The 14958-nt window shown below is 45.0% G+C and overlaps 1 protein-coding gene across 5 annotated transcripts in view; it reads right to left on the bottom strand.

Moving 5' to 3' along the window:
* The window catches only part of WDFY4 (WDFY family member 4), a 255392-nt gene that overhangs the window by 218857 nt on the left and 21577 nt on the right, over nucleotides 1-14958 (bottom strand). For all 5 annotated transcript variants that reach the window (XM_088842090.1, XM_088842089.1, XM_088842091.1 and 2 more), the window contains exons 3-6: nucleotides 6661-6775; nucleotides 5679-5791; nucleotides 3565-3699; nucleotides 684-873 (exon numbers count right to left, since the gene is read on the bottom strand). In XM_088842090.1, coding sequence (XP_088698216.1) covers nucleotides 684-873; nucleotides 3565-3699; nucleotides 5679-5791; nucleotides 6661-6775 — 553 coding nt within the window. The remainder of the gene's footprint in view (nucleotides 1-683; nucleotides 874-3564; nucleotides 3700-5678; nucleotides 5792-6660; nucleotides 6776-14958) is intronic.

The following is a 14958-nucleotide window of genomic DNA, read 5'->3' as shown; positions in this document are numbered from 1 at the left end:
CCAATGGGGCATCCACTGCCAGGTGCTATTTGAGGGTTTCAAATATGCCAACTCATTAATGCCTCACAACAATCCAGTGAGATCAGCGGGATTATCTCCATTTTACAGACAAAGGAACTGAAGCACACAGGCAGTAAGTGCTCAAGGTCACTCAGCTAGGAGGACAGGGCAGGAGCCCACAGCCTGGCTGTCTAACCTCAGAATCTAAGTCCTTAACTTTTACACGCACTGTCCAGAGCAGAAACTAAGGCACTAGAATTGGGAATCTTGGGTTTAAAATGTGATTCTCTTCTTCACTAGCTGGGGAGCCTTGGCAAATTCTTCTGTCACACTTAATCATCTGTTTCCTCACTACAAAATGGCATTAATCATCAATATCTAGCTCAAAAATATTAGATAATATACAAATGAGCTCAGCATAGTATGTGTTTGACAGTATGTGTAGTAAATAAGTTGCCCTTTCCCTCTCCCTTCCAATGGATCATCAAAATGAACAGTAAAAGCCCTGTCATGAATGGACCCAAGTAATATAGGGTCACCTATTAGGCATAATTGGACATCAGTGATAACCCTGTTTGTCTCTTTTTTGATCCCTGGAATCTATGCTAATGCTGCCAGGGCATCCCAGGGTCTTATTCTAGAAAATGTGCCCACAGACCATCCCTGGTCTCCCAGGGTCATACCCTGCAGATATTGGATGACACCGATGTTCTGGGCCTTGGAGATGGTCTTCAGCACACAGAAGGTGGGCTCCTTCCAAAAGTAGCAGCTGTGCTCCCGAAGACATGTCGTGGCAATCATGAGAGACTGGAGTTCATTTCCTGAGAGAAGTCCCTCCAGACCCTTAGCCTCACCGCAAATGTTGAGCAACATCTGAGGGGGAAAAATGCAAAGTTTCTGGTTAGGAAGCTTCCTTCCTGTAATGAATTTGTTCCTTACTTTTCCTTGTCTGAGCAGGAGAGATAGAATTGTGGATGATCACCCTCTGCCTGAGACTGGTATGGTCAACAGCCACCTATAAAAAGGTGGCAGGGCTAAAATGTGGACTCCTAACCCAGTACGCCCCTGGAGAAGGAAACGGTAACCCACTCCAGTATTCTTGCCTGGAGAATCTCATGGATGGAGAAGCCTGGTAGGCTACAGTCCACGGGGTTGCAAAGAGTCGGACACGACTGAGCAACGGAACGGAACGGAACGGAACCCAGTACGAGCAGTGGTTATCCTTTCCACGTCAGAATAACACAAAAGTGTTTGACTTAGAGAGGTGTTTTATTATATAGAAATGCAGAAAATGCCACCTGTGATTGAAATACAGAATTAACAGTGCTATTTAAAAAGAGAGCTGTGTTCCTGAATCCCTGGCTGGCACTCAACCTCTACTTCCCCGTAAGATTATGAGCGTTATCCTGTAACCTCCTAGCTGGACTTCTTGCCCCCACCCATCCCATGTTCCTATGGTTACCTCCTGAAAACCTACTGTGCACTGGCATGGAAACCAAACACTAATACAGCTCCCAGAGCTCTGCATGGCCCAGCCCTGCCTCTTCCCTCATGTTATCCTATGCACTCTCCTTTTGGCTCTTGGTGGTCTTGAGGGGACCCTCTTCCACTTTGGCAAATATGGAAAACTCTTTCTGTCCAAATCCTTGAGCCCCTTTTTGCACAGTGATGGAGTCTCAGCTGGATAGTCATGGGACTGGGGACAGACCCCCTTTTCTGGTCTCCCCTGAAGATGGCAGGTGATTGCGGCCATGTGACCCTTCACTTGGCCAGCCGTTTCTTCTCCTCTCCTGTCTCCTCCTCCTTCACATCTCCGTCCCAACCTTCAGCTCCCTGGTTCAATGCTATTTCCTCAGAAGTGTCTCCATTTATGCTCAACCGTAAGTCAGGTCCGCTGGCTCTCATTTCCCAGCACATCTCTCAGTTTTCCATCAGAGCGTTTAAGAAATTGGATCCTGCTCCTTTATTCGTGTGATTGTTTTCCCCAGTTGTCTTCTCCATCTCTCTGTCATCTCTATGGGAGGGTGTAGGTCTAGTATAGAGATGCACCCACGAGGAGCTCTGTATATGTTTATGGAATGAAATAAGGAAACTCTGAAGAACCTTGAGGTGGTATCGCTGTGGCTCACATTCTGTCCATACGTAGAGAGGACCACTGAAGACAGGGCTGCATTAATTCTCTGCAAAGCACGTGGAAACCACACAGTAAAGACTTAAGTGCCCAGTACTGTGTCCTGACCACCACTTAAAATATGATTTATATGTGGGCAAATGAGGCCTACATTTCTAACAACTGAAGCTTAGGGGACACCCCTGCATAAGTGGAATCTGGCAGAGCTCATGAGATACCCGCTGGTAATGAGGATTCTGGCTTGAGCACTGGTCTAAAATGGACGCGGATGTGAACATGCATGTTCAGTACAGCTGCACTGGCAGTTCCCAAATGGTCCTGCGTACGTGCTCCGTGTGATACCCTGGCCAAGGCACACAGAGAAGTAAGACAGACAGTACCCCGCCTCCACTAGAGAGGCAAGAGGAGTTTTCTGGTGAACTCAGCATGCCAGAAGCTGAGAAAGCAGAACTTGTCAGTAAAGGGGTAGGGGACAGAGGTGAGAAGTTATGTGAAAAGCCTTCCAGTTAGAGAAGATAGGAAAGATGGGTAATACATGAGCACACCACGTGTGATAGTGGCCTGAGATGGTGTCTGAGAGGGGAGATGGAGGTGACCCCACAGAGTGGTTAAGTGCAGACTCAGAAGCCAGCTTCCCAGGGCTCCAATCCCTGCGCCCACCCGCCTCCTCTATGACCCTAATTGTTGTTGAGTCGCTAAGTTATGTCCCACAGTTTTGTGACCCCACGGACCATAGCCTGCCAGGCTCCTCTGTCCATGGGATTTCCCAGGTAAGAATACTGGAGTAAACTTCCATTTCTTTCTCCAGGGGATCTTCCTGACCCAGGGCTGAACCCGCATCTCCTGCTTGGCAGGTGGATTCTTTACCACTGAGCCACACTTGGACTCTGGACTCGTGTTTACTCACCGTACTTTAGATTACGCTGAATGAAGATGACAATACCACGCACATCCTGTGATGAAAGACAGGACTCAGGGAGGTGATGGGTGTAAAGTTATGGCACAAGGCTGGTACATAGCGAGTACTGATAGAGTTATGCAAGGGGGGCTTGGCGAGTTTGTTCTTAGAGGTTCAGGGGCCAGACACAGGAGGTTCCAGGTGCCCAGGAGGGCGGGCAGGACCCTAGAACACAGACTGGAGGACAAGAAGCTGGTGCAGCCAAGCAGAGGAGGAGGAGAAGCACAATGTTCTGGAAGAGAACAAGGGCAACACAGAGATACAGGAGGTGGAGAGAAACTCTGTCTTCCAAATGCACGGGATTCCGCAGCATCTGCAGAGCCTAGGGGCGAAGGGGTGAGCTGGGCCCTCCAGGAGAATAGAGGAGGCTCAGAGCTAGGGGTAGAGAGAGACCAGAGGAGGTTGGAGGAGCAGGTTGGAGGACCAAGAAGAAGCTTGGTCTTGGCCCAGGAAGACCAGCCCTCCCCCTACTCACCTGCACAAACATCCTCTGAACTTGAACATCACTCTCAGAAAGCTCATCCTTCTCCAGAGGAAAAACAAAGAACAGGTAAAGGCACTGGAGGAGCAGGGCTGGGAGCCCAGATTCAGCAACTCTGCCCAGCGTCTCCTGCAAGGGAAGTTCAGATGTGACCCAGGGCTGCAGAGCACAGCTCCAGACCCAGACCAGAGAGGTCATCCAACTCGTTTCTTTCAGCCACGAACTTGGGGAAGTCACTTCCTCTCTCTGGGCGACACATTCTCAATTAAGAACGGAGACAATTTCAAGGCCAGCGGGACAGCTGTGAAGATGCAGTTTACATAAAGTGTGTATTATGTGCTAGGTATACGTATCTTTTACATGACAGAGAGATGATAGGAAGGAAAGGGGGAGGAGGAGGGCTGCTGCAGAGCAGAAATCAAGGGCATTCCTGGCAATCACACTGCTGTTTTTGACAGGTTTCCTCTTGATGAGGGAACTGGAAACTCAGTCAAGAAGAGGTGGCTGAGAACAAGTTCAAGCATCTGAATGAAGGACATGATCAGGGCCCTTTCCATCCCCTTGCTCAGATCCGAGACCTCATCTTGACCCAAACAGCCCTATAGGTGAGGACCAATGACCCAGAGAGCCACCCACCTCAATGGCCCCAGGGCTGCCAGACAGAGAGGAGACAGGAGTCAGAATAGAGGGATCAGCCTGACTCTGAAGCTTCACAGGGCCTTTCTCCACGGGCTCTGCCTCGGAGCTCCACTGCTGTTACTGCACTGGAACCTCTGCATATGTGTGTGTGCACACATGAGCACGAGAGAGCACGTGTGTGGTTAATAGAAAGTACGTGATTTCCCACCCTATGTCTAATCTGACAGACACGGTGGGTACATTAGACAAGAGAAAGGAAGAATGTTCAGTCTGGGCCAGCACCAGGCTGCTGGTGCCTAAACGTTTTCACTGCAGGGAACGTCTGCCCCCTGTACTGGACACATGTCCCTGCGTGGCCGCACTCAGGGCGTCTCTCCCTGTCCTCTGAACTGCACCATCTCCCCAGAGAGCCAACTGCTTACTCTCTCGCTGCTTTGGAGGCAGACTCCTCCCAGCAGAAAACAAGGCTTTAGGTTATTTTTTACTGCTCACATTGAAAATAGTCCTTCCTCGGGGGGCGAAGAGCTCCCACCCTGTGCTCCGGGTCACTGTCCCTGATGGTGGTCCAGGCAGTTCACAGACAGGAAATGTCAGATGGTCCTCCCGCTGGTGAGCAACTGTCTGCCATGCTCCTCTCCCACTTCCTGGTACTATCTCCAAATGCCCGTCAGATGCCTGTGTTCACCATTAGACAGAGGGCAGCCACCACCCCAGCCTGGTTCCCTGCTGTTCCTAGTCTGGGCACCAGGACACTCACAGTGGGCACTCTCACTAGACAGAGGAGACCTGCCCTGCACAGGACTTTGGGTCATTTATGCTGATGGCCACAGCTTCTGGGGGCTGCTTCTGCCTGAGAGGCCACCAGCCATCGGCAGACCACTCAAGGTCCCCACTTCATGATGGGATGAATACAGCCAGGATGGAGCCTGGATGGTAAGAAGGAATAGCAGTCGTTTTCATCTCTGGTGCGGCACGAGGGAGGTGCCTACAGGCCTGGCTCCTTTGGCTGCACATCACAGGCAAACCTGATTGTTGTCACCAGTGCAGCATCACTGTAATCTGATTCCTAGGGTCTTGGAAGCATTACCTGTACAATGCATGGCATGCACCCAGCCCCACCCCGACACACAGGAAATATAGTCTACACACATCACCCATCATTGATCCTCACACTAACCCTAGAATGGAAGCATTATTATCTCTAACTTTAAAATGAACAGCACAACAGAGATGCAAAGAAATCAAATAACTTGTTCAAGACGGCACACAAGTTAAAAGGCAGGATGTGAATAGGCAGGATTTCAGACTCTGAAGTCCATGTTCTTTATCCAAGGGGACGTAGAGGAGGAAAAGCGATAAATCAGTTTCATGGAAAGAAAGCACCCTTGAGAAATTCCACTGCCCTGTGCTGGGACATTGGTGAGAAGTGCCCAGGAAGGGAGGTGGGGCCAGTGGGGCCTGCAACTTACGGGATCTGTCCCCGTGAGCACGTACACCGACTTCAGGAGTAGGTAACCATCCTGGTCCACGTCCACATCGCCCTTCCATCGCAGCAGCTTCCCAGCTGCTACCCGTGCTTGCTCTGGCAACAGTGTGGGGAGGAGAGAAAGTGTCACCAGCAGGGCAGTGCAGTGGCCAGCTCACCCAGCTTCCCTCCACTTGGGCCCCTCTCTCCCTAAGGTATGCCTTAGCATCCTTACGAACTTCCACCTCTTGCACTCCCAACAGTGATGACTGTATCTATACCAAACATTTCCTACTCTGTCGACATTAATCTCCTTGGAGGATAGCTTTTATTATGCCATCATCCCTGTTCAACAACCATCAATGGCTCCCTATTGCTAAATAATAAGAACAAACTCCTCAGCAATTGGACTTGCCATAATCCAGTGTCTTCTCCTCACTTCCTATGGCACAGAGCCCCTTTTGTCACAGGGATTCCTCCATCTACACCATGCTCAAGCTATTCCTTCCCTCTGGAATCTCCTTCTGCTCTCAGCCTCATAGCCCAGGCTCTGGGGGTCCAACTCCATGAAGGAAAGGATGTGAGTCAGGAGACCTATAGCAGGAAATTTGCTTGGCTTTGGTTTTGTGTGCATGTTTGTGTGCATGTGTGTGTGTGTGTGTGTTGGCCAGGGAGCAGCATCTGTGTGTGTATGTGTGTATATATATATCACACACATATCGGGTAGGGTCAGTGGTGTGAGTATGTGCATCTGTGTGTCCCTCCCAAGAGCAGCAAATTTTCCCAAGTTACCCTTCTCTTCCCTATTCTAGCCTTTTCCTTTGTTTTCCAGGGTCCTCAGTGTCAGAACCTGGCCTGCTGTACATTTTCAAAGGCTCTACTCGAACTCCCCTAGAAAACAGAGAGGGGCTTAGCCAGAGGCCTGGGAGGGGCCCGCAGAGCTGTTTTGCTCTCCACGAAGTTCTCCAGGTCAGCTCAGCTCTTACCTGCAGGCTTTCCCACAAGTGCCTTCTGTATTTCTTGGGCAAACTGGTTGGAAACATCTTCAGCCAGCCTTTGAAGACTGGGAAAGCAGACGATCCCCACGGAGTGTTCCCAGGCCTGAAGTGCAACATGCAGGATTCACTCAGTGATGTCAAAGCTACAAAGCTAGGCATCAGAATCACCTCCCTGCCAGCCTAAGTCACATTCTCAGTTTCACTGGAAAGCCACTGAATCACCTACCCTCCAAATTCCACTGTCTCCCTACACTAGTGCTTATGAATTTTTCAACTTACTGCTGAGCTCCAAGCACATCCAGCTTTGACTCTGGACATCTCCCCTGAACTCGTGCTCCTGAAACACCAAACACACTTTACTAAATCCATTGCCTTCCCCCCAAACCCAATGTATGATGTCTCAGTGAATGGCCCTACTGAGCACTCACCTGCTCTAGTAGGAAATTCCAAGAGTAATTCTCTAGGTCCCTCCTCCCTCCCCCTCCTCACCATCAATTGCTGGGTCTCACTGATTCTCCTCTTACACTCTTGTCAAACCTCATGCAAATATTTTAGTTTAGCAGTGCAAGTATTTCTTTCAGATAAATTCTAAAAGATAAAATTGTAGATTTTAAAAAGTGGGATTTTCAATTGTTGCTGCTGTTCAGTCGCTCGATCGTGTCCAACTCTTCATGCAACCCCATGGACCGCAACATATCAGGCTTCCCTGTTCTTCGCTGGAACTTGTTCAAACTGATGTCCATTGAGTCAGTGATACTATCCAATTAAAAGAGTGGTTTTTTTCCCTTTTTTTAAGTGATTTGGTACCTATTACTATTAATAACTACTAACTCACTCTCCAGAAAAAGTTCACCAGATTAGCCTCCAAGGGCTCCCTGGAAAAGGGCTGATTTCTCTCCACCCACACCAACAGCGAGCACTGTGGTGCTTTTTCATCTTAAATAAGAAAATTTATAGAAGAAAAAATATCTCATTTCAGTTGCAATCTTTGGGTAACTAGAGTGGATGAACACTTTTAATGCCTTTTGAATTGTCTGTTATTACTCTTAGCCTATTATTCTATTGGGTTTTTAATTATTTTCTTATTTATTTTAAAAACCTTTTTATATACAAAAATCATTAACCTTTGGTCTATAACATTATTTCAATTTTTCTGAATCTGTCAGTTCATCTTTATTTTTTTTGTTTTTTTTAAACTTTTTTTTTCTTTTTTTATTGGAGGCTAATTATTTTACAATATTATATTGGTTGGTTTTGCCATACATTGACATGAATCTGCCCCGAGTGTACATGAGTTCCCCTTCCTGAACCGCCCTCCCACCTCCCTCCTCCCTTTATCCTCCCTCTTGGTAAACTGTACAGAAATCTGAAATTCCTATGAAATGAAATTTCTCAGTACATTCCTTTACTTTCTGGATTTAGTTCCAAGCTTAAGAAGTCCTTTCCCAGTCAGTTGTTGCTGTCATTGTTTCTAGTCTTCCGTTTCTTTTAATTTCCTTAAAATGCTCTCTTATCTGTCCCTTTCATTTCTATCCCATCTGGTCTTTTTTTTCAGACTTTCCCTGATTATTGTTTAAAATACTATTTAATAGAAGTCTTACAATTCTGCTTGGGATGCCAGACTCTTTCCAGAATTTCCTCCCAGTTTCCATAGCAATCCTGTTCCTAGGTCTGCTTTTCATGAAAGTCCTTTCCCTTTGTTCTCCCATGTCATCACAGGCTGAGTACAGAGCAGAGTGACTGTCCTTGGCCCTGAACTTGAGTTCCTGGCAATTCCTGACCCCAGGTTCCCACCAGGGAGGTAAGCTGTTGTGTCCATTCCTGGCAATTAGTGGCCACTAAGAAATGCAATTTTGCTAGATTGTCGTCCACTGCTCCCACTCACCAGCTGTATTAAATTATATTCTTTCCCAAAGGCCCAATCAATTTTTTTTAAGCTGAGATCCTCCCTCTAGAAAGGGTGAGAAAGACATAAAATTTCCAAAGGGAAATCATTCTCAGTGTGTTTCCTTGCAATAGATACTATGTGTGTTTAAAAGTAAAAACCTTTAAAACTCTTCTTGATATGAAAAGACACTATATACAAAATGAAGATGCAGACTACAGATTGGGAGAAAATATTTATAATGAATGTAACTGACAAAAGGCTGATATTTAGACCCCTATAAATTAATTTTTTAAAAGGCTGATTTTTAAAAAACAGGCAAATGGAGCAACAAACAACTTATTGAAAGATAAATAAAAAATTACTAATAATCAGGGAAATGCAAACGATAACTGCAAGAAGATATTTTATACTTTTCTGGTTAGCAGAAATGAAAAATCTAATAATACCAAATGTAGGGAAAGTGAGGAACCATGAAACCCCCATACCCTATGCTGGAGAGTTACTTGAAAGAATCTCTTTGAAGAAGCATTTAACATGATTAAATAAAGCCAAGGGGGCACATGTCCAACCACCCAGCAATTCCAGTGCTGGAGAGAAGTCTCTAAGTATATCCCTAAACATGCTGGCATGAGTGCACAGGTGACATGGACAAGAAATATTTATGCAATGTTATTTTTGATAGGGAAAAATTTAACGTTCATCAATAGGATAATGAATTATTTGTGACAAATTTATATAAGGATATCACATAGAACTGAAAAAGAAAAGAGAAATAGAGCTGTATCAATACAGATAAATCCCAGAAATAGAATGTTGTGGAAAAAGCAAATTGTGAAAGTATATTACAGTTTGAGTCTACAAAAACTTGTGAGACTATACATAAATTACATGATATTATTACTTATGGTTATAAAAATACACCCATATTATTGTATAATTTACATACAGTTTTATGGGTGTGTTAGAAAGATCCCATAATATACTTTAACAACTTGCTGTCTCTTTGTATATCATTTCACACAGGGCATGTTAATTCAGCAGGTTGGGAGTTACCATTGGGAGTGAGTGGAAGGGGAATAAGTTCTTGAATTTATACATAGGTGGCTTTAGTTTATCTGAAATGTTTTATTTCTTTTATATGGGTGGGGCATGCGTGCATGCTAAGTTGCTTCAGTCATGTCTGACTCTTTGTGACCCTGTGGACTATAGCCCTTCAGGCTCCTCTGTCCATGGGATTCTCCAGGCAAGAATACTGAAGTGGGTTGCCATGTCCACCTTCAGGAGATTTTCCTGACCCAGGGATCAAACCTGCATCTTACTTCTCCTGCCTTGACAAGCAGGTTCTTTACCACTGGCACCACCTGGGAAGCCCATATGGGTGGTGAGTACCCGGCTATTTATTTTGATTTGAACAAAACTTTGTATCTGAAATAGTTAAAAAAATTTCAGCCCTATAAATGAATGTAGTCACACCTTTCTTTTGTAAATAAAATAAAGTAGATAAAAAAACAGTATATCAGAACTTTGCTAAAACTATAAAAACAACTAGATGAATTTTAAGCACTATTTTACATAGTAGACCTCCAACAAATATTTGATAAGTGAACATATGATGAACATTATGCAGAATAATGGCCAAATGTGTTGCTGGTTTTGTGCCAAATGCTGTGCCAAGCACTGACATGCATTGTTTTCACTAATCCATGTAACATACCTTTGGGATTGGTATTATTATTATTCCCACTTTACAGAAACTGAGGCAGAACCAGACGGTAACCTGAGATAACCAGTTAAGCAGCAGAGTAAAGAGTTGAATTATCTCACACATACCAAAATAGCCTGTGCATTTCTAAGAAACGTATGGCTACCACCTGGAAACCAGCTATCACCTGGAAGAGTTAATCTCTGGAGAGAGAAGTCAGTCCTCCTGGCTGGGAAATTCAGTGGTAACATTATTTCCTTCCCCAGGACTAAGAACTCTATGATATCCTCCTAACAAATGTCTGTGCCTCCTTCCAGTGCTGGCAAACCCCTGAAAGGCTGATTTGCAGGCAGTTGACTCAGAGGCATTGAGATTGTCTTTGAGCAGTGGGACTCCAGGAGGCACTCTACAATAAAGCAAATTGGGCCACTGTGAGTTGAGCAGTAATTGTACACTCAGTCAGATTCTCCCAAGGCTCACACTCCTTCCTGGGACCATGATGGCTACTTCTGGAGGCCCCATGAACTCTTTCAGGCCACTGGGGTGCTATTTGATGCACAGAGGCAATCATTTACTGAATGGTACCGTGGAGACCCCAAAGAGTTAAGGCAGCTTTCAGAAGGAACTAATTTTTCCCCCAAATTGGGATTTGCATGCGGGGAGAATATTGCTCAATATTAAAAAAAAATTTATTTACTTACATTCTCTAAGCTTCACCATTATGTATTGTGGCTATCCCCTCACACGGAAAAAAGAAAAAGAAAATGATGCTCTGGTCTCCAGAGCATAAGGAATGACAGAAGCTCTAGAGGAAACGAGAGAAAACCTCGGCTTTGAAAGAGAACCTGGTTAGTTTCATTGCTGCAGAGTTTGATGACTTGGCCTTTAAGTAAACTCAAAACATTTCAGATACTTTACATGAGTTCCCCCTGCTAATTCTCTCCTTTGTAAGCAGAAAAAAGTGATGCATCAAAAGTTTAATAACATAACAAAAATATTGTTCCTCTGAGAAGGGAATAAACCAAGTTGCAGGCCCCACTCTGAAGTGGATGAGCCAGAGATGAACAAGAAGGAGTGTTTATCCTCACCATCCCCTCTGGATACCACACTTGGAGATAACTCTTGGTCATCTTTGTTATTATATTTAAGGTCACTTCTCTCTTTTCCATAGTCAGGTGAGTCCATGCTGGGTTTACATAAGAATAATTGACTGCATCCAACAGTATAAACTCTGTACCACTGGCCGGGCAGTTAGCCTAAGAGTACCTGTGCACACTTGTGTACATGCACATGTACACACACACACACACACACTCACAAATACAGCTGACTTAGTTTTAATTCCAATTCCCCAGCACTAGGAAATAAATGGATTCCTGCTTGTGTTACCCACTTTTCTGATTATCTATTGCTGTCTAACACACAAGCCCAAAATGAGTGGCTTAAAATAATAGCAATCATTTATTTTTCTCATGGACATGCAATTCGGGCAGAGCTCAGCAGGAACAGCTCTTCTCTGCTTCACTCAGCTGGGGTGGCGAACAAGGGCTAAAAGATCCAAGATGGCACACTCACATGGCTGGCAAATTGCGCTGGCTGTCAGTAGCAGTGCAGTTTCACTGTCAGGAGCTTTGGTTCTCTCCACATGGGCTTTTACTCAGGGCTGCCTGGGCTTCCTCACAACATGGCAGCAGAGGTCTAAGAGCAAGTATTCCAAGTGACAGGGAGAAGCTACAATTCTCTTGAGACCTGAGCCCAGAAATTTCATTTTTGCCCTATTCAATTAGTCAAGCCATCACAAACCCATCCAGGTTCCAGGGAAGGGGACACAGATGTCACCTCTTGAAGGGAGCAGTATGAACCTATTAGCAGTATCCCTAATCTACCAAATGCACAGAGTTGCCTTTTTCCCCAAGTCATCCCTCTCCTGAGATTGTCTGTCCCAGACAGGGAGGAATTTTACACTAATTGCCAAGGATTTCCCATCATCTAGCTGCCTGCTTTCTCTCAAAGAACACATTCTAAGGACAATCTTCAACAACTACACCTGTAACTCTAGTTTCTCCATCTATTATTACCCAATATCTATATGCAATGAGAGGATGTGAGTGGTTCCCTTTTCCCTAAAGTAAAATCAACTGAAGGCCAACAGGACCTGCCCGTACTTGTGAGAGGAAGGCCTTCTCTTGCTCTAAGAGCTTATGATAGGAAGGTTTCAGAAAGACCAAAGCCCAAGGCTCTTGGCAGGGATAGAACAATGGTCCATTGAATCCTTCCTGCCAGAACCACTCTGAACCCTGGGAAGCATTGGCTCTGGGCTGCTTCCTGCATGATGCAATAAAACCAACTCCTTGTCTGCAACATCCTGGAGTCAACTCCCTAAACAACACAAGTGCAAGGAGTGGCAGTATTTCTGAACTCAAGGAGACATAGGAAAGTCTTGACTGGCCACATGCTATGGGAGATGGCTTTTTAAGTCCTGATACTCCTAAGAGGGTTCTTTGCAAACAAACTTAAAGAACTCTGTTTTATGGATATACAATTCAGAAGAGAGTTTTTACAAGCTTGACTTCTTACATGGCAATCCAATGGCCATCCTCGGTCTTCATCTACAGCTCAGCTTTTATCTGCACTACAACCCCTCCCCCCAAAAAATACCAACCTCCCACCTTCCCCATGTTCCTTTCTACTACCAATTCTTAATTAAGAAGCTTGAGAGCTATAGTTCTGGCAGGGTTTTATTGGTCAGAACTTAATAGGAACAACAGGTTTGTAAACATATGAGCCTTAAAAGAATATAGATTTTAAGAAAATGATTTAAAAAAAAGAAAAAGCTGGTGGTAGTCTCTGGGCTCCAGAGATCCAAACCGTAGCAGATTTTGTCAGCAGTTTTGGGGATCATGGTAACTAATGGGATTTCAAACTGCACGTGTGCAGTCAGTTTCCGGGAGACTGGTGGAAAGGGAATGGGCACCATGTCTACTTTCCATGTGCTGTGGACTTTACAATCCTCATCTGATCTCACCCTCACAGTATCCCAGCAAAGTGGTATTGATTCCATTTTACAGATGAGGAAATGGAGGCTCAGTAAAATTTAGTAGTTTGCTCAAGGATGCTCAGCTAATAAGCAATGGAGCTGGATCTGGAGCCCTACTGTTTGACTCAAATCCCATGTATTCAACAATAGGGCCATCATTCTTCCTGTAATTAGGAAAGGGTTTGGGAGACACGAACCAATATCGATGTTAGGTTATAATAGGAACCGCTTGCTATCCATGAGGTCAGTGTGTCTGTAGGGTCAGATAACATAAATCAGCGAGGTGGCTTGGGTGTATTAGGAGTGAAGGACTAGGGTAAATCAGAGACCAAGACCATCTTCTGTTTAAAGAGGTGCCCCTAACCGTCTCCATCCGATTATCACCATTGGAGCTACAAATATTTTCAAGAGGAATTTGAAATCTGAGTCTCAACATGAAAACTTTCCACTTTGAAGAAATGGCACCAATTCATTTTTGAATGAAGTCAATTCTGAGAGTCCCTTGGACTGCAAGGAGATTAAACCAGTCAATCCTAAAGGAAATCAGTCCTGAATATTCATTGGAAGGACTGAAGCTGAAGCTGAAACAAGACTTTGGCCACCTGAAGTGAAGAACTGACTCATTGGAAAAGACCCTGATACTGGGAAAGATTGAGGGCAGGAGGAGAGGGAGACAACAGAGGATGAGATGGTTGGATGGCATCACTGACTCGATGGACATGAGTTTGAGCAAGCTCCAGGAGTTGGTAATGGACAGGAAAGCCTGGCATGCTGCAGTCCATGGGTTCACAAACAGTTGGACATGACTGAGCGACTGAACTGAATTCATTTTTAATTCCTAGATGCCAAACAAACACATTTTAGGTCCTACTCAGTATCCTCTGCTCTGGACAGTTACAGGTAAAACCTCTGTTGGTCTTCCTTACTTTCATAGCACCAGACCCAAAAGAGACTATAGGAGCTCAATAAGTAGTTCCTCTCTCCATGCAATTCTCCAAGCAAGAATATTGGAGTGGATAGCCATTCCCTCTCCAGGGGGTCTTCCCAACTCAGGGATCAAACCTGGGTCTCCTGCATTGCAGGCAGATCCTTTACCATCTGGGCTACTAGGGAAGCCCAAATATTTGTACAACAAAAGAATGAATTCTCAAATTATCAATCTGGAGAGAGGCAAAGAGGTATCAAGCCCTGGCTGTCAGGTGCAGAGTCCTTTCATCAGAGCTAGGGCTGCTCAGAGGGGTGGGAAAGATACAGTGCTGTTGCTGAACCCATACACTTTCCCAGTGACTTGGTGGGTGAGAGGCAGCGATTCTCACATTTTTCCTTTTATAAGGCAAAGTTGATCTGAGAACTGGGTAAAACTGCCTCCCAGAAGTTGGGGTCATCAAAGCAGGAAGGGCTGGGAATGAGAAACCTAAGTGGCCTCTCTTTATCTAGTTGCTCTTTTCCGATATGTTCCCTATGCACCAGTTATCCATACTGTGAAATGGGATAAATGGAGCATACTAGTCCAAAACATGGAGAAAATTATGAATTCATAGACAATAAGTTACTTGGCAATTTTTTACAGAAAGGCATGCCTAAGTATTCAGTGAATCATATAAATATGATCCCAAGAAAATTCTAAGTCATCTTTGGAAATCATTAAGTATTTTTGGT

The sequence above is a fragment of the Moschus berezovskii genome, chromosome 12 (assembly GCF_049115385.1).
Source record: "Moschus berezovskii isolate FMDL1 chromosome 12, NW_MosBer_1.0, whole genome shotgun sequence".
Lineage (NCBI taxonomy): Eukaryota > Metazoa > Chordata > Mammalia > Artiodactyla > Moschidae > Moschus > Moschus berezovskii.
This window is presented reverse-complemented; position numbering and strand designations above follow the sequence as displayed.